At 39.6% G+C, this 24,978-nt stretch overlaps 1 protein-coding gene across 1 annotated transcript; it reads left to right on the top strand.

Annotated features, from left to right (window-relative positions):
* The first annotated feature begins 2,104 nt into the window (after positions 1-2,104).
* On the top strand, positions 2,105-24,257 carry paplna (papilin a, proteoglycan-like sulfated glycoprotein). The gene is given in 28 exon segments (XM_080871731.1): positions 2,105-2,363; positions 4,432-4,494; positions 4,575-4,678; positions 7,728-7,788; positions 8,095-8,197; positions 8,358-8,488; positions 10,193-10,316; positions 10,493-10,573; positions 10,650-10,822; positions 11,295-11,418; positions 11,522-11,648; positions 13,530-13,734; positions 14,544-14,720; positions 14,813-14,963; positions 15,173-15,253; positions 16,114-16,312; positions 16,489-16,573; positions 16,685-16,811; positions 17,357-17,822; positions 19,172-19,330; positions 19,424-19,551; positions 20,304-20,349; positions 20,512-20,658; positions 21,065-21,192; positions 22,123-22,231; positions 22,695-22,870; positions 23,402-23,535; positions 23,537-24,257. Coding segments are annotated over 27 exon segments (3,624 nt in total). The 5' UTR covers positions 2,105-2,363; positions 4,432-4,443; the 3' UTR covers positions 23,564-24,257.
* The last annotated feature ends 721 nt before the right edge of the window (positions 24,258-24,978 follow it).

Below are 24,978 nucleotides of genomic sequence, written 5' to 3'. Positions count from 1 at the left end.
CTTCCTTGATCATTATTATGCAAAATTGTCGTGACTATTCAAGCTCATTTTTCATCCACGGTTTCTGAGAGTAGCGCTAGCTGTGTTGTGAGATATATAAGTCTGAAAATGTATATATATCAAACAATATCGCAATGAGTCCTTTTGCTTTTGATGGTTTAAAGTATATACGTTTACCAAAATAGGCTGCTGTGGTCTCTTTAAACAACGGCCTTACCAGTGATAAAATAAAAGCACGGTTGTGCAGTGTATAGGAAGCATGTTATTGTAAATGTCATACACTGGATTGAAGACACAGAGTCTTGAGAGCTATAACTAGGTGGTATATTTGATTTGGACCACAGGAGGTTACTCAGTGTCTTGTTGATGGTCCACTGAATTTAAGCAGAGTGAGAGGTGTGCTAGGTTTGCCAAGTTTGCACTAAAGATGAAGGTAACTGAAATTCTACATATTCATTCTTAGATTTGAGAGCCACTCAGTCTGGCTTAAAGATTTAAAATGAGGTTTCATTGTAAGAAGAAAAAAGCGCTTTTTGGAGCCAAAGATTCAGCAACAAAACACTTCAGGAAGGTTTCTGGACCACAGTGTCTCTCTGGATGAAAAACAAATGATGTCAACTGTAGAAAGCTGGCTCAAAACAACTACAAATCACACCCAAGCTGTATTTTTATGAATCCCAAACTATATAATTTTAGATGGTTGTGGAGTTTTCACATTGTGGTTGGGAAAAGAAGAAGTGGGACGGAAAAAAAAAATCATGTTACATACTTGGAGATGTTTATAGATCTGGTTTTGCATTTAAAACCCAAAGGAAAAAAACAACAACCTTTTTGTGCTCGTATCTTCTAGTTTTAACATTTTCAGTAAGTTTTGAAAATTAAATCACCAAATTCTACAAATAGACTGTTTTTGTCAAGTTTGAAATCAGATTTAAGAGTTGTAGAGTTTAAAAATGTTCACCAATTTTACTGGGGCCCAAGTAACACTGGACAATGACTGCTATGATTGGACAACAAATCACCCTGAGGGACTGGAAGACACCCAGAGAGGCTTTGATACAAGACTGGGGGATTAGGTAAAGTGGCAACTTATAAAAGTTGCACAAATATATGTCAAAGTGGGGCATGTAGGTGGACTTTTAATCCACGCCAGTGTAATTTGACAAAACTGTTACAGGTATATTTACTGCTGTTAAAGCCTTGAACGTTTTGGTGCTATCAAACTACACAGGTGTCTTTTTTAGTTAGTTTTCTTCAGTCTGTTTTTCCTGTAAGAACTGTAAGAATTGGGTGATTGTAATTAAGATGATCTCTTTTTGTTTGAGTAAGAGGTCATCAAAACACTTTGTTAGACATATGTCTGTTAAATTGTTTTGATTATGAAAAAAATGTAAAAAGAAAAACAGAGGAAAAAAATCGGACTTTTGAATTATTGACAGCAGTTTTCAGTGTACATCTTGACTGATTGTGCGGTAATAAGTTGGATATCTGAAACTAAAGAAAGGGATGTTTTGTAATTTGTGACTTCTTTTTTCTATATTAGTCTACTTGGATTTCTGTTATTGCAGTTCTGAGTAACAGACCACACAACCCACAGAGAATTTAGCATAATGTACAATTTTTCTTCTGAAAAAGGAAATCTATATTTGATGTAATTATTATTTTTTGAATGTCTTTGGCTGTTTCTCTTCTCAGGCGCAATTTCTCAAGACATAAAGAGGCAAAAGTAAAACACAAAGATTAAACCAACACATTCCTGCTGAACATACAATCCAGGGAACATTTGGGACCTATTTTCAGTTTTACAATTTGTAACTGAGCATTTAAAATAGAGCCACGACTTTGGATGATTAACTTGGTGTTACATGTTCGGTATTACATGTTCGGTGGGTACAGTGGGGGAGCATGATAATAACGCGTTTGGTTACAGCAAAGCGGGTCTTTTTCTTTTAGCGTTTGCTTGTGGGGAGCCTAGAACAAGCGAACATGCTGATTAACCCTTTTTTTATTACAGTCTGAAATTAGAGATGTTGAGTAAAATGTTCCCTCCTCTGCAGTTAGGGGGGGCTGTAATCGGGTTGGATGAGCTCCTGGTTAAAAGGCGCGGTAACGACGCGGAGGAGGTTTAACCAACGGGTCTTTCTCTTCTCCTCGTAGGCTGGGCGCACGGCAGAAAGAAAGAAATAGAGAGGGAGCGAGAGGTTTCCTCCCAGATAACTTTCCTCATATATCCAGGACACTGCACCGGTAGCATCTTCAGGTCAAAACTCGGAGAGAGAGAAACCAGCTGTCAGGTCTGCTGCGCGCTGCAAGGTCCGACGGGTTGGAACTCCAAGAAAACATTATTAAACCCGCTGAACACGGTGAGGATCCAACATTATTTTACCTGACTTTACTTCAAGTTTTTAAAACTAACCTGTTCACGGTCACCGAGTCACCGATAGTGCTTTTGTAAATATCACTGAGGTACCATAGGAGGTAACATTTATTTTAATAGTATGTTTTATTAATATTATTATTATTATTATTATTATTATTTAATATGGAAATAGCACAAATAGGCTAAATTGTTATAATTTTCCCGGCTGATCAGGTGCCTGATGCAGAGATTCTTCACCCACAGTACAGAGGACACAAGACACTGCATGCCCTCGCTGACTGGCGAATAATTGTTAATTTGGTTGGATAAAAGCATGTAATCGCCCGAGGATAAAGGCTTTATGAGCCGGCACAATAAAAAGGGAGCGAGGCTGGAATCTCATAGGGAACTTCTAAATAGATCAGTGACCGATTATAGTCGGGATCAGTTTACAATCGCTGTTAAAACAACTAAGATTTATTAGCTTAAAACTTTAATCAATTAATATTTGATTCTAGTGCTTTGTTTCAGGATGCATTAATATGTTGTAATACTTTTAATAAAGCTATAATATAATGATATGAAGTTTTTTTTATTAGATGTGTTTCTGTGGGGGTATTTCTGTGTTTCTATCTATTTTCGAAAGTGCTTAATTTGGCGAGTTTATTTCTAAATTATTGTTTTTGAACTAATATTTATAGCTGAACCCACCGAAACAAATGAAAGCAGAAATTCACGATTAATGTGGTTGTTGATGGGTGTAAAATGAATTCATTAAAAAAATAGTTAATTGTTATTAAGGGAAAAAAAAATACAAACCAGCCTTGAAGCAACCCCCCCCCCCCCCCCCCCCCAAAAAAAAAAAAAAAAACAATAAATAGAAATTATAAAAATGTCAATTAAACATTACAGGGTTTGGATCAGAGATTTGTATTTTATTAACTATTTTATTAACTCATTCATGAAACCAGTTACCACTCCAGTAGTAAATGACATGACAAGTTTTATGTGGAGGTGCTGGTTTCATCATCAAGGACTGCTGCGGGTCCAGACAGAACAGCCTCAGATTAACCCCACCCAGGCCAATTACCGCATTAAGTTACTCAATTTTGTCCCTATGGCTCAGTAAGTGTTTGTGTATATATGTCTGAGACAGACCAGCTGACACCCTGTATTCTCTTCACTTGGGCACGGCCATCCTTTTTGCTTTGTTTTGTGTATTTGCTGTGAAGTAACTTTCCTTTCAGTTTGGTGGTCATGGCTAAGCGGTCAGGGGTAATTTGGCAGCTACAGACAACCCCCTTCTCACTCTCAGAGAGGCAGGAAACATGCAATTTGCCCTGGAAAAAACAAAACAAACAAACAGCCTCTCCACATGCAACAAAGGAAACATTTTAGCTCAGTTAAGCAATTAAGCAATGAGATAGCAGAGGGAAATGATAAGGCTGGCGCTTGAAGTGATGGACATCTGATAAAAAGTGTTTTTCCTAAAGAGGCTTTCTTCATGTCCGCATTCTTCCTGTCACTATATGCGCATTTTGGATTGTGAATGTCCAGTTTTAACAATAACTGGAACAACAAGTCATACATTTGGTGAATATTTTTTCAATAAGCACTATTTGGACCAGTGGAAAACATATTAAACTTACTGTTATAGAGGACTAAGAAAAACAATGCATATCTAAAGATGAGCCAGTAAATGTTTTTGCATTTTGCCAGGAAAAAAACTTTGTAAAAGTCTGTCTGTAAAACTGTCAAAGTACCCAACACTGAAGTACGAGCAGTGCAGAAGCACCACAAACTGATTTATGTACTAGGAAATTTTAGGAAATGCTGCAAGGCAACAAAAATGATGTCTACTGAGTGTCAGCCGGCAGTGTTTTGCTTAGTCTTTTCCCCTCTTCCTTAGAGCTCTGTTCTGCTTGTGTTAACCCATTTGTTGTGCGCCTAATCAATTACTGTTTCTTTCTCACTCTTGGCTTGTTTTTGAAAAAGTTTGCTGCATGTGCAGTCATCTTTATTAGTCACAGTGACTAACTCTGGATGCCCTTTAATTCTTCTTTTTTTTCCAGGGAATAACGAGGATGCTCCTGCCTTTGGCAATCCTACAGCTGCTCCTGACTCCAGCTCTCATGGTAATTTCCCAGCTAATACAGAAAAACACTGAGAAAAAAAAGTAATTTTGTCAAATTCTGATGTCTAATTTTGCACCCAGGGGCCCAGTGTGGATTACTGGGACTCATGGGGTCCATATGGAGAATGCAGTCGGACTTGTGGCGGGGGTGTGACTGTGAGAACTAGGCGCTGTATTACTCACAGGTAAGTCTTCTGCACATTAACTTTATCCTTTTTAATGCATCTTGATGTACATAAATACATGTATAAACTTATAACACACACACACACAGAGTTTTTTCCTGTTTGAATAAAGCTAATTGTGAGGTTCACGGGCACAGACTGTGTATTTTTATTGTGAAAGAATGCCTTGAAGTCACGAGGATGTCGGCTTGTCTTACTTCCAAAAACACACTGCAGGGAGGGGCCCTTTAATATTAAAAGGACGTCTCTGTGTTGTGTGTTGTCGGTTGTCTGCTGAAGAGGATCAGGTGGGAAGTGAACGTTTCGAGCTGCCATTTTTCTGCTTCAGTAGTGGTTTTAAAAGTCAACATTACATTTTAGGTTTCCTTTGCGGCACACGTGTTGTTACATTTAAGTAACACGTACAGTTTTTCTTTCGTTTTGGATTCGTTTTTAAAGCTTCTCCTCTCACATGTGACTAATATGTAAGCACGCTCCCAGCTTTTCCTGTAAATGTTGCAGTATTGCTGGGGGCCGTCTGGCATATTGCCATTTGGAAGAAGTACTCAGATCTTTTACAGAGATACAAATATGAGAAAATTGAAGTAAAGATACTATATTACACATAAAACTAGCATTCAAAATTCTACCTGGATATTGGGATTAAACTGGATGGATGGATAGCTGTAGATTTTATTGTTAACTTACTGGCTGAAGGATTTCAGGTGTGTGACAGACTGCTGTGGCAGCACTGACGGATCATTTCATTTTGAGACAAAGAAGTGAATGCTAGGTGAACTGGCGAGAGTAAATAAGCTATAGTTGAGAATGTAGGCAGGAATGATTGTCTGTCTCTCTGTGTTAGCCTTAGATTGGCAACCTGTCCAGGGTACACCCCCGCCTCTCTCCCCTGTGTCACTTCCCCGCTTTGTTTCCTGCATTTCCGCTCGTTTTCTCCAGTGTACCTTACAAAAATAGAGAAAAAAGTCAATCTTAATATAGCCACGCTATAAATAAAACTATCAAAGAGGCTTAAAACAAAAGTCTTCCTGTAAAGTAGACGACGGAGTATCTCAGCGGCCTATAATTTAGCTTAATATACTGAATACCTTTCTAAAAACAACAAGTCTTATTTTCTTTTGCGCAGAAATATTCCCACTAGACAGAACAAGTCTGTGAGGAGCTGTTTTTAACAGGTCTAAGTACTTTGTTTTACTTCATGTGTCATATCTTGTTGCATTTACCTGACCACAAGCTGTTAGATATGTTGTTTTTATCATACAGTGTTGATATAGCTGTTTGTGCAGCTTCTACATCTCTGTAGAAGCTTGATGGCAGTGTTTTGATGTCTGATGTCTCTTGATGCTTGTTTTCAACATGTTCGTGCAGTCAGCCAGTGAGTCAGAGCCTTATAGTGAGTCTGTAGCCCTTCTTTAGGAAAATGATGAATAATAGGGAAGAGGTCCTACCCATTGCCAGTCAGATGAACTCTGTCATGTCTTGTCTGCCAGGCTTGCTGAATCACTCCTTTAAACACAGTGATTTGACAGCTCCCTCTGTGCTTTACAGGAACTCCCACGTCTCACCATACATTCATTTTAGTAAAAAAAACACATTCATAAGAAAAACAAGCATGATTGGGGTTGTCATTTTGTCAGTCGGGGCTATAATCAGTTTCAATTATGTGCAATCAATAATTTTGCATGAATAACTGCCACTTTTCCACATTTCTGTTTTGTATCATTTTAAACTGAAAGTAGTGTTTAATGCTGCCAATGTGCTGTTTTCCATTATTAAGTGAAAAGCCGTTGTTTTGACATGTTTTAGTTTCAGTTCAGGTGTGCTGACAGGAGCATGTCTTGTTTTACGGCTTAAGGCCAGGTACTTTTGAAGATGACTAAATCATGAATTATCAGCAGTGCTGGAATGGTGAGTGGCGAAACAGTCTGCTATCTCGCAGTTTACTGGCATGTGCACGGATGTCTGTGCAAAACTAGGGCTTAGCAATGTTGATGTTGAGGTTTCTGCTGTGCTGAGAGGTCATTTTTTTAACAGGTACAGATTAAAGAGGAATGTTGTTTAATGTCAGAGCTGAAACTTGTTATTTCTGCTTGTGCAGACAGTCTCTGCTGTATTTGCATACATTCATTGCACCTACTCATTAACTGTTTTTGTCTCGCAATGAGAAGCTGTCAAGTTTTTATGAAACTTTACTTGGGAAAGATGTGAGAAAGTTTGGTGGGAAGTTAAGGGCAATGACTTTATACTGGATCGTCAGCCCATTTTCAATTCAATCCAATTTTATTTATATAGCGCCAAATCACAACAACAGTTGACTCAAGGCACTTTATATTGTAAGGCAGACCCTACAGTAATACATACAGAGAAATACCCAACAATCATATGACCCCCTATGAGCAAGCACTTTGGCGACAGTGGGAAGGAAAAACTCCCTTTTAATAGGAAGAAACCTCCAGCAGAACCAGGCTCAGGGAGGGGCGGTTGGGGTGAGAGAAGGAAGACAGGATTATTTGTGAACATCTTCTTTTAACAGAAAGTCTGTGATACAAATTTAAATGAAGTGGTCATTAAGAAACACAGAGCATCTAAAGCAGGGGTGCCCAATCCCGGTCCTCGAGAGCTACCGTCCTGCAGCTTTTAGATGCATCCTTGTTCCCACACACCCGAATCAAATGAATGGCTTGTTATCAGGCCTTTGCCAAACATGATGGCATGCTGAAGAGGTAATCAAACCATTTGATTCAGCTGTGTTGGAGTAGGGATGCATCTAAAAGCTGCAGGATAGTAGCTCTCGAGGACTGGGATTGGGCAGCCCTGATGCAACCCTAGATGCTTTAGATTCTAAAGCATCTAAAGAAATGTATCTATGATGTTGTGGAGTGTTTTTAAAGCATAAGGAGTAGTAGAAGCAAGGATAAAAGTCAGTCAGGAGGTCTTAGTCTCTTCTACTCTTGTGGAAATTGCTCTCACTATATCGGGCAGATCAGGGTTCATTCATAAAAGTATTACATGAAATGTCATGTTCATGTTTTATTTTATTTGCACTCAGGGAGGATGGAGGGCACAACTGTGTGGGACCAGACAAGTCATATCGGTCCTGCAACATCCAGGTGATCACATGTGAAACTAATTTGGTTTTAATGGTCAACCTTTTATTTTCATGTATACTTTTATATTTAGACCTCTAAATTTTTTTTATATATCAAAGGACTTTTTTTTAAACACGATAACTTGATAGCAATAATCACTATGATGCACTAAAACCTAAGGCAAATCAAAGTACAAAAGTGTGTTTCTTCCTTAAAGAAGACATTGTAAATATATTTTTTGAATTTGTATTAATTCAAAATACAATACAGTAGTTATTTTAGGATTACTGACCTTTGACCTTTGCTGCATCTCCTTATTCAACTCAGGACTGTCCAGAGGGATCCAGAGATTTCCGCGAAGAGCAGTGCTCCCAGTTTGATGGGACAGATTTCCACGGGAAACGCTACAAATGGCTTCCATATTACGGAGGTCAGAAACAAAAACAAAGCTGAGAGTTTGCTTTGACAGGCCATATTATGTATACTATTGACTGAATTTTCTTGTGACATTTGCCAAGCACCGGCTATTTGTGAGCATTTGTATTTCTAAGTTCTTTAAATTGTTAAAATTAGCCTTATTTCTGTGATAGCTGAGAACCCCTGTGAGCTGAACTGCATGCCAAGAGGGGAAAACTTTTTCTACCGCCACCGCAGAGCCGTGATTGATGGTACGCCCTGTCACCCAGGGCGGACGGATATCTGTGTGGATGGAGTGTGCAGGGTAGGATGCCCCGCCAAATATTGCGCACACACTTGCACACACACAAAGAAATTAATTAATTAATAATAAATTAATTAATAAATTAATATCTGACAGGTGACGAAAACAGAGAGGGTAGGAAGGAGGTTTGTGACATCTAAATGTAATTCTATGTTTTCCAACTTGTCCTGAAAATGTCCTGAAACCGTAACTTTTTATTACTCCATACTTCTTGAGAAAGAGTATTAATAATTCTAATAATAAGTATTCTTTTCTGTCTGTTATAGGTTATGTAACGGGAAATTTATTGTATTATTTTAAGTGGTAAACTTTCCAAATATGAGTGTACTGTAAGTTCTTTAGTCTCAACATGCTCCTGTTGGCTTCTCCTCAGCACTTACCCCCAGGGCAATCCCTGCTGACATTTTTACCCCGGTTATACCTGACACGAACGTGTGATTTGTATCTGGGGTTTCTATGTGGACAAGAAAACACGTGTTAAAGCAATTTATAATTGCACATAACACAGTTATATGCAGTAGTAATAGCTACATGCAGTGGTTAACGCACAAAAACACACAAAAGATCCCTGGTTTGAGAGCCAGCCTCAATGGGGAGCAAGCTAGTCTACTCCTAGTGTTGGCCCAAGCCTGGATAAATGGGAGGGTGGTGTCAAATAAAATATGAAAATCCATCCGCTGTAGTGACCTCTTGGGAAACAAGGAGACAGCTAAAAGTACTCCTTGAACTAATGTACTAAATGTAATGTACTAAAAGTACATTACCTTATACTTGCATGCAGAATACGTAGTGTCCAGCAGAGGTCAAAATCTATTTGGGAAAACATGATTGATAAAAATATATTGGTTGCAATTTAATAAATGTGTGCATGAACATTTCAATGATAAAGTTAACTAAGTTGCAAGGCACATATTTTGTAGTTCTGCTCTCTGCCCTGCAGGTGGCAGCTCAAATACCATACAGTATGTATAACATATGCAATTTGGTGTTTACCACACACTAAAGGAATGTGAAGAGCTGTAGAGGTCTTATTTAAAAAAATGCAACACATAGCCTGATATGAGTTGCCAGTTAGGTCTAATGATTTGATTAGTCTGCCCATCCATGATTTGGGGTTTGCTTATGCAGCATCACTTCGTTAATCAGACAGGACACAATCAGTGGAGCTGAGCAGCAGGATGAAAGATTAGCTTCAGTCTGTATAACATCAAACACTTCTGCTCTTGTTCTTTTCTCATGCAATTATTGCTGCAACTTTTTCCTCATGAGTAAACCTCGTCAATTTAACCTCTGACTTCATGTCTCTATCACCTTCCCTGAAGGGAACAGCTGTCCCAAATCCACTCTTTTCTCGGGTCTTTATTTATTTATTTTCAATTATTTCACCTCCAACCATGTTTTTCTTCAAACTACACGTTTCACAGAAATAATGTTTTAGCACATATATTCTCGGGAGATGATTTCTAATCTCTCTCTATTATAGTGGAGTCGTGACTTTGACAGTTGTCATACAAAGACAGGAATTTTACAAGATGAACACATCTGATTTTTATTAAGATCAAGATTTAAAGTTTTTAAATGATGTTATTTGTGCTTGTTTATATCTGCAGAAGACAACCTAAATGACACAGAATACAGGTTGAGGTGAACTGTGGTTTTCGTCTTCTTTTTTGATCATTTTTTCCCAACTTTTCCTTTCATCAGCGTATGGGCTGCGACAACATGCTGGAGTCTCCTCAGCAGGAGGACCCCTGTCTGCAGTGCGGGGGTAACGGCCAGTCCTGCTACCGTGTCAAGAACAGCTTCACTGCCCGCGACCTGCCAACCGGTATGATTCATATTATAATTTGGTCACGCTTACTCCCAAATGATATGCCAAATGATATATGTACCCAACATGTACCTGATAAATGTCATAAATCATCATCATCTAAATATGTGTCATTTAAATCCTCTCCTGAAGTTTAAACCCCAGTTTCTTCTTTTTTGCCACTTTTATTTCAGGCTACAACCAGATGTTCATCATCCCCGTTGGAGCCACCACCATCAGCATCAGAGAGACACATGCCACACGTAACTACCTCGGTAAGTGTGTGTCAGACCTTTTAGAAAACACACTACAAGATAATCAAAATAATTGACATTTACAACTTCTTTACAGCTATCAAGAATCTACGTGGAGAGTACTATCTCAATGGCCACTGGGTAATTGAGTTTTCCAGAGCCACACCTATTGGCGGCACCATGCTGTACTACCAGAGAGGAGCTGAGGGCGACAGTGTCCCTGAAACCATCATCGGCCGTGGCCCCACCACTGAACCACTTGTTGTTGAGGTAAAAAACAAATGACCATTCATGATCAAATAGACTTCACAGGGTTATAAATATGAAATTGTAGAATGCACTCCACACACACAATGGTTGTGCTCACAGGTGTCAAGTTTGTTTTGGTTCTTATACAACGACCCACGGTCTGGTCTGCACTGGTCTCAGCTTTCCATCCTCCCCTCTCTCGTCTCCTCCCTCACTAAAAGGGGAAAAAGACTGTCATCAGTCCAAATGCCACCAGCTGTGTTCTCACCTGCCTCGCTGGCACCGCCCCGTTGGCACCGCCCCGTTGAGCTCCCTCCCCTGCAGCTGAGCCAGGGACCACACCTCCGCCACAGAAATATATGAGAAACATTTCCAGAAAAGAGAAACATTTAGTTTCTTCATGCCATAAGTGTTTGTTTAAAATTGTAAACTTAAGGTAGCGTTTTGGATGTGTGGATAAAAGTAGGAGTTAAAATTAACCCTGTCCCCTCAGCTGATCAGCCAGGAGCCCAATCAGGGAGTGGAATATGAATACTACCTTCCAAATGGACGCTCCAGAGAGGGCTACTACTGGAGCTATGGATCCTGGTCTGCTTGCAGCAAAGAGTGTGGATCAGGTTAGACTGCAACTTTTATTTGTTGCCAGCATAATTTAATTTAAAATGTTTTAAACATCCTTGTTTTTGGACAGTATAATAGCTCCATACCTTCCTTTATCAGGCTACCAGTCTCGTTTGGTCTTCTGTTCAATCGACAATGAGGCCTATCCTGACTATCTCTGTGCTTCTCTGCCGAGGCCACAGAGCAACCGTACATGCAACCCTCAACCATGCCCACAAATCCGCAGGTAAGTAATGCTTAAACTTCTCAAATGAAATGTGTTATTTCAGTAAATGCAAGCTAAATTTTAGACGTTTCCAGAGTTTACTTTGCTCCACTCTGAATGAATGAATTTAAAGAGTACCATAAATAACTCCCAGAGCAGTATTTTGACTGTTGTTGGTATGTTATGCCTGTCTGAAAGGATGGCGTACCTGTATCCACCACAGTTGTTGAGATCCTCAAAGAGGCCTAGAGCCTCTGTGTTCAGGTAACCCATGTTCAGCGCTCGTAGAGGAGTTTTAGGTGTCTGCAAACACCGGGGGAAGATCTAAATAATTAAACACTTTCACTTATTTCCTTGAAAAGATTCTTTTATTAGCTCTCTTAGATCATTTCCATACTTTCTGTCAAACAAACACTTTTACAACGAATCATTTTTGGCTACTTGTCCCTAAAATTGGGCTGAAAATATCAAAAATGACCAGAAATGTTGATTGAAAGCGCGATCTCTCCCCCTTTAGAAGTGTTTGACTCTAGTCAAGTCCGTCTTTAGTGCCAAGTCTGTTCTGTCCATGTGAGATAAGGATGAAGGCATGGGGCAACTGTCAAGCTCAGAGATCTCTTTTCAACCTTTTAATGACCCTCATTTACCTTAGACAACATCCAGCACTTTGTAAAGTGAGTGATGGATGATTGGATGTAGCATTTTCCCCCCCAAAGAGCCAACTCTTCTTCTTCTTTAACCTTTAAGCTGTGGCACCTGTGTCTGATTCCTGAGCTGGGCTGCTGCCTGATCTCTTCAGCAAACTGTAAAGCTCTCTGTTCCTGTGCAATATTGTAGCCAATGTGTTGTGAGGCGCTTAGAGGTTAAAGATCGTCATGCCGTGGGTGTTGGGGATTGTGTACTTTTCAGGCTGGGACACGGCAGTAGTGCTAAGTAGTAAATAGTCGCTTTAGTCTATGACTTTCTGGTATTTCCTGCTTTCTTTTCTTTCATGCTGCTGCAGCTTAGAAACCTGAGATGTTTATGTAGCTCAAGTGACTCTAACTGCACCCTCAGTATCCATTAAAGTTAACACCTAAAGCCAGAATCAGTAGATGCTTAATTTGCGGAGATGCGAGGAATTAAATGCCGTTTATTGCTGCTTTCACTTCTGCCTATGCTTCTAGCAGCCCCATTAGTGCTGGTTCTAAGCTATTATAGTGAGAAAAACACTGTCTGAGGTTCATCTGGGATCAGCTGGTGTCTCGATGTCTGTCTCTAAAAGTGTTGTTATCAGTGTGTATGTGTCCAGGGGTTTAGTAGTTTTTCTAGCTGCATGTGAGAGGCTTTGTTCAAACAGCAGCGCAGCCTTTTAAAGGCATCCGGAGGTTTCATTCCAAACAGCGATTTGCATCAAATATGAAATAATTATTGAATTTGTCAGTCAAAAAAAAAAAATGCTGATATGTTAACACAAATAGGTTTAGCATGTAGGTCATAGGTCAAGTTATTCTGCTCATTTAAAAAAAAAAGTAAAATAAATGTCTTTGTATTTCTCACTGCTGAAAATTATAACGCTTCTTTCCCGTATTAGTTTATCCATGCATCCAGCCAAAAATAACATTTAAAATATATACATAATCTACTAAAGATTTTATGGAAGACTATGTCCCAGGTCAGGTACTGACGAAGAAATGTTTATGTTATAGTTAAAGTAAAATGTAAAAAACCGGCTCTGAAGAGCAGTGAAGTCAAACTGGACAGTATTTGTTCAACTCATTTGTTTTTCCTGATTTTGGAACGAAACTCTTCCCATCACTCCTCTTGGCTGAAGCTGTGTATGCTGTATGGTCAGCTGTACAGTGTCTATATCGGCAGCAAAGAGACTGACTCCTGTTTCTTGTCTTTTGGTGGTTTTCTCAGCTGGCAAACTGGGGAGTGGAACGCCTGCTCAGTTACCTGTGGTGGAGGCTCTCAGGTGCGCAGTGTGCAGTGTGTTTCCAATGATGTCTCGGGACCCCGCGTGGTGGAGGATGCCATTTGTGCCGCTTACGCTGACGCTCCTCCTTCTCTGCAGACCTGCAACATGCAGAAATGTGCTGAGTACCATGTGACTGGATGGAGTGCGGTGAGCAAACTGTAGAACTCTATTTAAATCCTGGTAAAAGACTTTACAAATAAGTTAAATAAAGAAAAAATACAACCAGCACACAGTAAAAATGTGGGCTCTCTCTTCTACATGTTATGTAGAAGAGATGGAAAAGATATCAAGAAAGTAGAACTTTAAGAGCATTCACATTTATCAAGAGAATTTCTGACAGTTTCTGGCTATTGTGTCGATTACTTTGGAAAAAATAGGCTGCATACTTAAAAGCCTCTGGCCTCTGACTCTGGGAACAAATGTAATATATTGTGAGAGTGAAGATGGTATTAATTGCAGTCCCTAAACCAGCCTAAACATTTATCCATAAATAATATGTTAATCCAACTAACTACAAGGCAGAGAAGCTGTTTTTTGCTTTACTGAGCTATAATAAACACTGGTATCTAATCTACACTCTGTTAGAGTAATTTGTTTCTAGAAAAAAGTGGCTTACCTCAACTCAGTTCACTTCAGTTTTTTAATATAGCACCAAATCACCAAAACACAGACCTCAAAGCACTCTCTACTGTAAGATGCCATAGTATTCTGGAAACAGCCCTCTATGAGCAAACCTTGGCGATGGTGGGAAGCAAATACTCCCTCTTCACAGGAAGAAACCTCAGATCAGATCGAAAGTCCTAAATGTAAAATTACATGATAAGCACATTTGACTATAAGGTTAAAATGCCACACAAACATGTAAGGTTGGGTTATATTTAAAAATTTTCATCTTTCTTGGGTCTTTATAAAAAAGTGTAATCGATGCACTTGATATATAATCCTTGTGTTTGCAGTGCTCAGTGACCTGTGGTTCAGGTCAGCAGACCAGAGAAGTGACCTGTATGGGTTCAGATGGTACGAGGCTGGATGAAACATCTTGCAGTGCTTTGCTACGCCCGGCCGCTGTCCAACGATGTAAGATGGCCCCCTGCCCCCAACAGATCAGCTGGCACGTAGGAGATTGGGGACTGGTAAACCTGATGCACACATGCAACCAAACAAGGACTCATAAATGTAGTTATAGCAGCTGTATGGGTGAAAAACTCTCTCCATTTTCCTGCAGTGCTCTAAGAGTTGTGGATCTGGCTCACGAGAGCGCCAGGTGATCTGCTCTGATCAGGAGAGGAACCTGTACCCTGTGGACCAGTGTAACACCCAGCCCAAACCACTCACAGTGGAGCGCTGCAACACCCAGCCCTGTTACAGCCCACAGGGTGAGCAAATGCTAACTAAGCAAATAAACAATGCACCTGTTTTTATTTTATTTCTCAAGTTAAGTTGTTAAATTTCCATTTACTTAATAGACTGCAATCTAAAAATACAATGTGCAAAATTAAATTTAACATTTTGTGACTGCTGCCAGTCTTCAGTTAAGTTGCATGCTTACACTGTTCTGCGTTTGTTTTATCCACACTTTGTGCAGTCGTCCCCAGCATTCAGGACCCACGGGGACATGACAGCACTCAGATTGGCTTCCAGCCTTATGTGCCAGATCACGCAACAGGTTAGACTCTACCTCTCAAAGGCATCTCATAATCACATCAGCATTGAAAATAAGCTAGTACGTAAGCATTTTTAGCTACGTAGTTACTCAGAAAGTAAACAAAAAACCACTGAAAAAGCTCAATGTGACATCACCAAGGTAACATCTTGTCAGCCAGTTATTAACAATTAAAACTACCAAAACATACAATATTCTTATTATGGTTGGAGCATTAAAAGCTAATTGTAGGTGTGATTGCCCTGCTGTTGCTCAGCATCCCCTCTTCTCTGCTGATATAACTTCTGTCACTTTGTCCCCAGCAACCCCTCCACCCCCCTTCATCCCCATTCAGCCTGTCCCAGCACTAATTATCTGGGCCTGATTGACATGTTTTTATGGTTCCATGGTCATTGTTGGCCTGATTAAAATATTTCTGAAGCACTGAAGTGTGCTAGTGCTGGCAGTGGCGTTTCTGGCATGTTCAGCATCATGTGCTATCCCAGTGGTCAGGAATTTTAAGTTTGATGCCACTACTTGAAATTTTATTTGCTTCATTCCAAAAAAGGCAGTTTTCTTTGTGAAATTATTTGTTTATTTTCCTTCAGATTGTTACGTCAGATTGCTGATCATCATTTCTTTTATAATTTCCTCTGCTTTGTTAGCCCATAAACAAAAGGAGTATGGATTTTTTTTGTTCTTCAGCATCCTGTACAGACTCACTGTGTGGTCTCAAACACAATGACAGACTCTATTGTTTATTCAACCGATGTGTGAACGTCCCTATTGCTTGTATGGTGTTGTCTTGTGAACCATGGTGAACTATGGGGTCTGTTTTGCATGTACAATGCGTGAATTCACCACTCACTTGGCTTTGCCTGTAGCCCGCAGGCCTGAGACAAGAGATCCAACCCAGACGAATACAGTCTACGACCCTCACAGCTCCGCCCCGGCTCTCCACTGCAGCCAGTCTTATTATGGCTGCTGCTCAGATGGGCATACTTCAGCCAGAGGCCCCCAGGGTCTGGGTTGCCCATCAGCTCCAGCTCCCTCTCCTGTCCCAACATCCTGCATTCAGACCAGGTATCCACCTGCACTCTGTTATTGCACTGCAGTTGAGGTCATATGCAGAGCCTTTTTTTTTTTTTTTAAGGTCGCTGACTTGGTTACTAACCAGGGACTATGTGGCATTATACATGACCAGAAGCTCAAACTTTTAATACCAACTGTTCTTGCTCTCTTCCTGTTCTGTGTGTCAGTTATGGCTGCTGTGAAGATGGTGTGACGGCTGCTCAGGGCCCCAATAAGGAAGGCTGTGCGGCGTATGTGAACCCTGCACCAACTGTAAGCAAAAGCACACAAAAGTCTGAATGAATCAAACATTAGTCAAATGTCAGTCAAATTCTTTAAAGAATGAGAAAATATTGCCTTATTTCATGTGTTATGCCTTTTCAGGTTACACCTTCTCTCCCTACTGAGAATGCAGTAGAATGCCGCACCACCACCTATGGCTGCTGCTATGACCGCACCACACCTGCAGGAGGACCCAATGGGGAGGGCTGCCCCAATCCTCCTAATTATAGTAAGTTTTCTAAACTCAATGAAGAGAAATCTTTTTTTTATTTTTATATTATTTCCAGTTAAGATGTAATTTTGTGCTGTTGGTTACTGAGATGCTCCAATTTAGAGGTCACTCTAACAGTCGCTTTTATCCAGTTGATCTAGATCACCTGCATCTCATGGGCATGATTGATATATTGGCCATGATGGTGTTGTAGCAATTGGCAGTCATAATATGAGAAGAAATAATCAGACAGAGAAACAAAAAATGGTATGCAGCAGAGGACACTTACTGAGTACAAAACATGGGAGTTGTTTTTCATGTTTACTCCTCAGGCCCCATAGTGCTGTAGTAAGAAAACTGACTATAAACAAATATGTGACTGCAGTAAACTGTAACATTTTAGTAGTAATACTGAACACAAACATTCAAATTATACTTGATAAAAATACTATAATATTGTTTTTCCTCTGTATTTGCACAATACATCTATGCAAGACAGCCCTGTTTGAGAAAATGCTTGACAATGACAAACAGCTGATCTGCATTGTGTTGTCTTTGTGCAGTTGAGCGATCAATCTGCTCCCTGCCCCGTGCTGCTGGCTCCTGCAGCAGTTGGGTGTCCCGGTACCATTTCGATGTCATCTCCTCTAAATGTGTGCACTTCTGGTATGGAGGATGCCACGGCAACAGCAATAACTTCATGACCCTAGCAGAGTGCAAACGGACATGTCCACGACCTGCACCCAGCTGGCAGGCCCCGCAGCCTGCAGCTCCCTCTGGAGAGTCTACAAGAACCGCAGCTGGAGAACACAGCACGACTGGAGCAGAGACCTCAGCTGGAAGAGGATCTACAACGGATGGGCGGTCACGCAACATGGGGAGGATTTTCATAGTCCAGCGTGGCTCGACCAGCAGCACCAGCAGACAGGCTACAAGCGCAGCCACTAATGCCCACAGAGGTAGAGTCTACCTGCGGGTACGCCGGCCTTCACATGGCACAGCTGCACAGCACACCGGCCCAGCTGCGAGGTAAGACCCCAAAGACCCAGGGAGAGCAGTGAAAAGCTAACCCTACCCGATCCAACCCCACTACTACCACTACTGGCCTCGTAATGCTGTTCAGAGCCTTCTAATTCATGTTGAAGGAGCCCCAGTTCACTCTACCCTGCAGGGCCAAAGAGTGGGCTATAGGAGATGGAAACGCAATCAAAAGACAAATCATGTGCCTCATTCACCCATCCTGGAAATATGACGGTGGAGCTGAAGCAACCAAAAATCATATATAAGCAAATTATATTTTATGCAATCCAAATTTTTTTTAAAACTTTCTTTAGTAAAGTCTATCAGGGAACAAAACAGAGAACATAGCTTACTTAGTCTTACCCTCCATGTGGTTAAGCTCTCTTTCTGACACAGCAGATGGAGGGTGTGTCATTTGCCTGTAACATCTGGTGTAACAAAGCACACCTCTGACCACACCCAACCTCACCCACAAGTAAATCAGGCTGTGTGCTTTCCAGCCTGGTGTTGAGTTTCAACAACCTTTCGCATTTTTCCTGGATTTTGTTCAACAAAATACTTAATGTACTGTGCTTCTGTGTAACATGCCGTCTTTGTAGACTCTTTCGATGCTCATATAATCTAAACTCTTGCTTTAAAATGAAGCCACAGCTCTTTCCAGCTCCACAGACCTTCACTCTCACACCTGCTTATGTCGCAACACCTCATTTCTTCCTTTAACCTCAACCAAATCAAGAAGAAGTCACCAGACCTCACACACCTTATATGGACATCAACGCTGTTTAATGCTTCTGGGACTCACTGCTCTCTGTCAGTCATTATTGTTGGTGCTTATTTGTGCATGCTACCTCTCTGTGTCAGTAACCACCATCACGTCTGTGCTTTGGTGTCTTCACCTAAATGTCATGAAATCAAACTAATAAAAATTCTGCTGTGATAATTCAGTCATCCTATGTGTGTGGTCCCTAAATCTCTCTTTCTTGTTTAGATGGTTTTAGATTTCTTTAGTGGTGTTTGGGTATTTTACATGAAAGGTGTCCTTGTCTCTTTTGTATGTTCGTAGTATTTTGTATTTGGGTTTTTTTGCACTTTTTGTCTCGTCACTTTTTGGGCTGCATGTGGATTTCTCTTCTCTGAGCTTTATCTGACAAACTCCTAAAGCCAGGTTGTGGGCGCTCTTTATGCTTGCTTTGGTAGCTGCTGATAAAAGTACCAACAGTGGAGCATAAAGTGACTTTTTTTTTCTCTTCCAAATGTCTCTTCCTTTGTCCTTTTTCCTTTCACATTTCCTTTTTCCTGTTCTCTTCTCCTTTGTTTTCCTTCTGTTTCCTTTCCTTTTATCACTCCCTATTCTTCAGCTTGACTCTGGGGGGAGTAACGATTGATAAGACCGACCCATCCACAGTCGAGGCTTTAGTTGGCCAAACAGTTGTGCTGCCCTGCCGAGTCAGCCCTCCACCTTCCTCCACCGTTGTCGTGGAGTGGAGGAGGGATGGTATACCTCTATCAACTCACAGGTATGTAGAGAAACGTACTCGGTGACTTAATTTACATTAGTTGTTTTTCCTGTTGCTATTTTTATTTATATCTATATTTTTAATTACATTTAGGCATCACCAACAGCCCAATGGCTCTCTGTTAGTAGGTCCTGTCTCTAAGCTGGACTCTGGCTGGTTCCTGTGCGTGGCCACTCGAGAACGAGAGAGAGACCACCGCTACATTTACCTGGCTGTCTCAGGTAATTACATTTCAGCCACAACCTCTATGGTCAAAACAAGACTGGTAGGTTCACTTGCAGATAATTATATCTGAAGTTAAGTAAGTTAAGATACAAAGTAGTGGAAGAATTTGGAAAACATTACTATGACAGTCCAAACAAACTGATATATGGGACATGATCTGAATTACATATTCTTATAGTTGATGTCAACAGAGTGACTTTTGCTGACAAAGGGGAAATGGCATATTTTGGAAGAGGCTCAGAGTGATAAAGATCTTTTAATCGATCAATTCAAGCCTGGGAAAAGTAAAATCTACCTGAAGAAATGTTTCAAAATTCCTATAGAGGGGTCTCAGATGGTCTCAATTGAGAATCTGTGTGAAATTACATCCTATATATACTATAGAGTCTGTGTGAATGTAACATTTTGCTTCAATAAAAAGAGAAAAGTTGTAAAAATTTGCGCCTGATTGTAAAGGGGTCAGTTGGGAGGCTGATTTTTTTTCATGGAATGACGTTCTCACACCCTGATATACAATCGGCTGGATTCGGTCAAACTGCTAATTTGACCGACTTTGACCCCAATTAGTCTGTCACATGAACATGTAGAAAGTTTGGGGTAAAGCTCTGATGTCATAGGTTGTGTCAGAACATGCTGATCTTGCAAAGTCACTTGGTGTTTATGCAATGACATTGTGCAAGTGCTCACTCTGTGTGTTGAATTGTTTGCGAGCATTCATATGTGCTTGTGTTTGTGTATTCGGCCACAGAGGGACCATCTTCTACCTCGCTTCCCAGAGACGGTCCATTTGCAAGGTGAGAAGAATATCTGTGGATCTGTGCACCTGAAGATGGTTATTTACGGTTTCTGGAGATATTAAGAGCTCAGGCACATGGAAACCTCAGTATTCTGATTTATTTCTAACAGTATAAATGAATCACTTCACATTGTCTTTGCTTCCCTGTAATTTCTGTCAGGTTCAGTATTGAGCGCTCAAGCTCAGCCCAGGTGGAAATGCGAGCAGGACAAACTGCCAGACTGCCCTGCACTGTTGTCCCCTCCTCAGCTCGGCAGTCTGTCAGCATTGGGTGGACTAAAGATGGACAGATAATCAGTGATCCCAGGTAATAATTGAAGACATTCAGAAATTTATGAACCCTTTATTAAAAACATTGCTAGCAGTGAAAGTTCTTTGATTTTTATCCATGGTTCTTACTATTAGTATTTTTATTTTTGAGATCTATTACCGCTGTGATGTCAGTTAGCATAGCTCAGTTATTTAGTCCACTTTATATATAAATCTGATTCAAGCTGAACTTTGGAGTCTAAAGAAAATAACCTGATCTGTCTTTATCCATTTGAGATTGTTTTATTATCCAAGAGATGCAGACACTGTTAAAGCCGGCTTGGTATAAATTGCCCTGGTTTGCCTGTTAGGGTCTCGGTACTTTATCATTTTAAACCATAAAGATGAGTCATTTACGAAGAAGTCGGTGTAAACTGAGGTCCTGTCTGATGGCTGTGCTGCAGGTTTACTCAGCATTCAGATGGCACCCTCATCATCAGCCCTCTGAAGTCTGATGACTCCGGTGTCTACACATGTACAGCCTCCAACCAGCAGCAGCTGGAGCAGCGACAGCTGCAGCTCAGAGTCCAGCGTGAGTTTTATTCATAGCCTCATCATTTTTTTTAAACATGTACTGTTTGGATGCTTGTGTGCAATAGATAGATAGCTTATCAAACTCAGAAGGGAAATTATGATTGTAAGACTGAAACCTGATGCTGCAGTTTCAGATAATCACCAGCAGAGATCAGTAAATGTCACTGACTGCCTGATTCTCTCTCTGCTTGCACTGTTCAAATACAATGAACAGCGCTGAAATAGTGTATGAGTGTGTGTTAATAGACATGAACTGTAGTAGAAATCTCATAGAAATATAGTAAAAACTAAATTATTATTATTTTATTATATAAAACCAAAGATATTTTAAATCTAACACGTACTGTAAACAGATTGTTTCCTTTCATTTCAATGCATTACTGACTGTATGGGAACACCAAATAAACACTAATCCAGTTCATATGATCCAGACCATGAACATATTATTTCTGAATTTACATTCCTAAGATTTTACAGCTGAGTTGATCACATGATAAATAAATCTATTTCTCTGTCAGACCAATAAACATGTGGAATAAGTGTTATGAGGAAGTAAGGCTGTGTAGTTTATTTAAAAACAACAATTATACATCAGATAGTAAACAAATATAAAACTGGAGTGTGATTATTATTGCTTATGAAACATTATTGTTAATATTTTGCCTTTTTTTTTTTTTTTTTTTTTTTTTTTGGGTCTTTCAGTTTACAATATGCATTGGGTGTAATAAGATAAAGCTAAGCAGTTTTTTCTGTTTAATTTAAGTAACTGTTGACCAATTTTATTTTGGGGTGTTTTTGTTATTGCCTTTTTATAAAAAAACAAAACAAAAAACTTTACCCATAGGGCAAGACCCAGGATTAAACGGTAAAAACTTATTGTAAGAAAAAAGTGACATTAATGATCTTTTCTCTTGGTTTCTTTGTCCAGCTGATCTGAAAATCACAACAGCTCCCAATAACATCCAAGTGTCAGAAGGCAGCACGGGCATGCTTCCCTGTGTGGTGTCAGGAGACAACGTCAATATAGGCTGGTCAAGGTGAAAAATGACATTGTTATTACTTTATTAGACATCATTAAGAATAAGTGGAAGAGATGCATGAAACATCTGTTAAACTGTCTGATTTTTAGGTTATATAGCATTCAAAAAGAATCCCCAATAAAAGTAAAAATGACCCAAAAATACACCCTATAACTTTAACGACTTAAATGTTAAATAAGGTGATATTTGTCTACAAAAAAATATATAAATCCAGTTCTTGTTGTCATCAACACTGACATTATTTACTTATCATTACTTATTACTATTACTTACTTATTTATTTCATGGCCCTAAAATCCAGAAATAAAGCCATGAGTTGTATTTCTGTTACTTGCAGTTACAGAGCATGCATGCATTAATATACGCGTTAAAAAGAGTGAACTGATTTTTAATTTAAGTGCCTATTGAATGCATTTAAATAATGTACCTAAACCTTTCCTGTTGCTCTCTTTAAATACAGAAATGGTGTACCGGTGCGTCCAGATGGGCGCAACATCCTCTTGTCTTCTGACGGCAGCCTGATCCTTAATAATGTCAAGCCTTCTGATCAGGGCACGTACACCTGCAACGCTTACACCGGCATTTACTCTGTGAGCGCCACAGCTGAAGTAAAGGTCATTAAAGAAACACAGCAAGGTGAGAACGCTAAATCAGCTCAGACCTGTTATCTGCACTGCAGAGGGAAAGTAGAAAAACTGAACTTGGAACTGACTTATTTATTCGCCACGATGTCATCATGTATTTATTTATTTATTTATTTATTTATTTTTAGCTTGAGTTTAAACAATGATTTTGCTTTAACCCTTTAAAGTCAAGTGTATCATATTTTATATGTGAGTGACTTTGAGTTCTTTAGATTTCTAAATCACCAGTGTGAGTTTTCCTCCTGAAAAAAACAACATAAACTGCACGGTACATTTTTAAGAAATCAATTGCAGAAAAATTACTGAATATTATCTACATTTTAACAGATTAAAATGATTTAAATTAATTTGATATATGCAAATTAATATTTAATAAACTTGTATTTCATCATAAGCACTCCATTTAAAAAAGAAATTGAATTTTCTGGCAAATATTTCATGGCTCAGGCTTTAAATTTTAATGTTGTGGGTTTTTTAATTTTTTTTTTTTTTTTTTTAAACCCTATCTACTGTGCCGTTGCAGGCGCTGACCTCCCGCCAGAATGTTTGGATCAGCCTGAGCTTGCCAACTGTGAGCTGATAGTTTACGCCCGACTTTGCTCCAACTCATACTACTCCAGTTTCTGCTGTGCCAGCTGCACCAGGCATTCGCAGAAGAAACGACAGGTTTGGTCGACCAGGTTAAAGCCACAGAGGGTGTAAAAACTATGTGATGTGTGGTGGTGGACACTGGGGTGGGATCTGAATTCCCATTTAGATTCTAAAAAACTCGAGCTGTCGACTACGAGCTGCTGCATTTGCCAAAAGGACTCAAAAAACCCTGAGCAGATTGTACAGAAATGTCTTTGAATATTGCAATCTTAAAAAAGGGACGGATCACTGTAGATGCACAGTAGTTAAAGCTACAAAGTAAGTGGTGTTCAGGGAATCTTATGGAACGATAAAAGATGGGCCTTAAAATAGAACGTAAACCTGTAAAGTCTGAATGTGATGAGACGATGAACTCATTCTTACTCTGCCACACCTTTTAAAATGAGTTATGCTCTCACTTGATCTATATATTCTCTGTTTTTTGAGAATCGTGATGATAATAACTCTTATATATGTTATTAAAAAAGCTGAAATGACTTTTTTCATGCCAGTAAATCACTGATACAAGGCTGCACTCATTGCTGCTTCTGTATCATATAATGAAACTCTGCAAGACTTTTCCACTATTTTTTTATTTCTATGTAATTATTTGACAATAAAGGTCATATTTTGATAAAAACTTTGGTTGACTTCAATGACTGTACGTTATACACGTGTGCTGAATTGTTCCAGTTTCTACCACAAGGTGTCGCCCAAGATGAGAACCACAGTTTCTCATTCACTTGATGGAAACTGAATATGAACATAACTGAACCTTCACTGGAAAATAATTCAGTGACATCTCTAAATTTATTAGAGATGTTTTTCCACTGCATATTGCAGTATCTATTCCAACCGTCAAGTCAAGCAATGTCTAACAGTAAGAATAAACATTTGTAACATCTCTCAGCAATCAGCTTTTTTTGCTCTTGTGTTGTTTTCATAAACATAATTTAACCACTTACATTCTAGCTTTAAGATGGATTTGCTGGCTCTACAAACAAAACAATCTTTAGCTAACAGTCAGTATTTAATCTCCTGGCCGTGGTGTATATTTGTGGAGCGTTCTCCTTATATCTTTAATATTTTTTTAGTACAGTTGTGAGCTATAGTATGGCAGACTGACAATAAATGGTATAGTGCAATATTTTACTTAATGTAGCCATTAAGTAAAATAAAACTCATTGTTTAATAATCTTTATATTTACAGTTCAGGTCCAAGGCTTTGCACATTAGGATGTCATAAAAAATAATCTGGCCCTTTCCCTAAGATTATGGAAACACAACCTCAGACAAACATCAGGTTATGTCATGTTATTATTTAACAAAAAGTGAGCAAACATGAAGAGGTCATTTGTGAACTGATCAATTGCAAGTGTGAGCTTCTTTATAAATGCAGACATTTAGGAAGCTTGCTGGTCTGGAGTGTTCTGGTGCTGATCTGAGACAAGCAACTGTTGCTGCCCTTCA

The sequence above is a fragment of the Rhamphochromis sp. 'chilingali' genome (assembly GCF_963969265.1).
Source record: "Rhamphochromis sp. 'chilingali' genome assembly, chromosome: 21".
Lineage (NCBI taxonomy): Eukaryota > Metazoa > Chordata > Actinopteri > Cichliformes > Cichlidae > Rhamphochromis > Rhamphochromis sp. 'chilingali'.
Note: the sequence above shows the minus strand (reverse complement) of the source record. Positions and strands in the feature narration are given on the sequence as shown.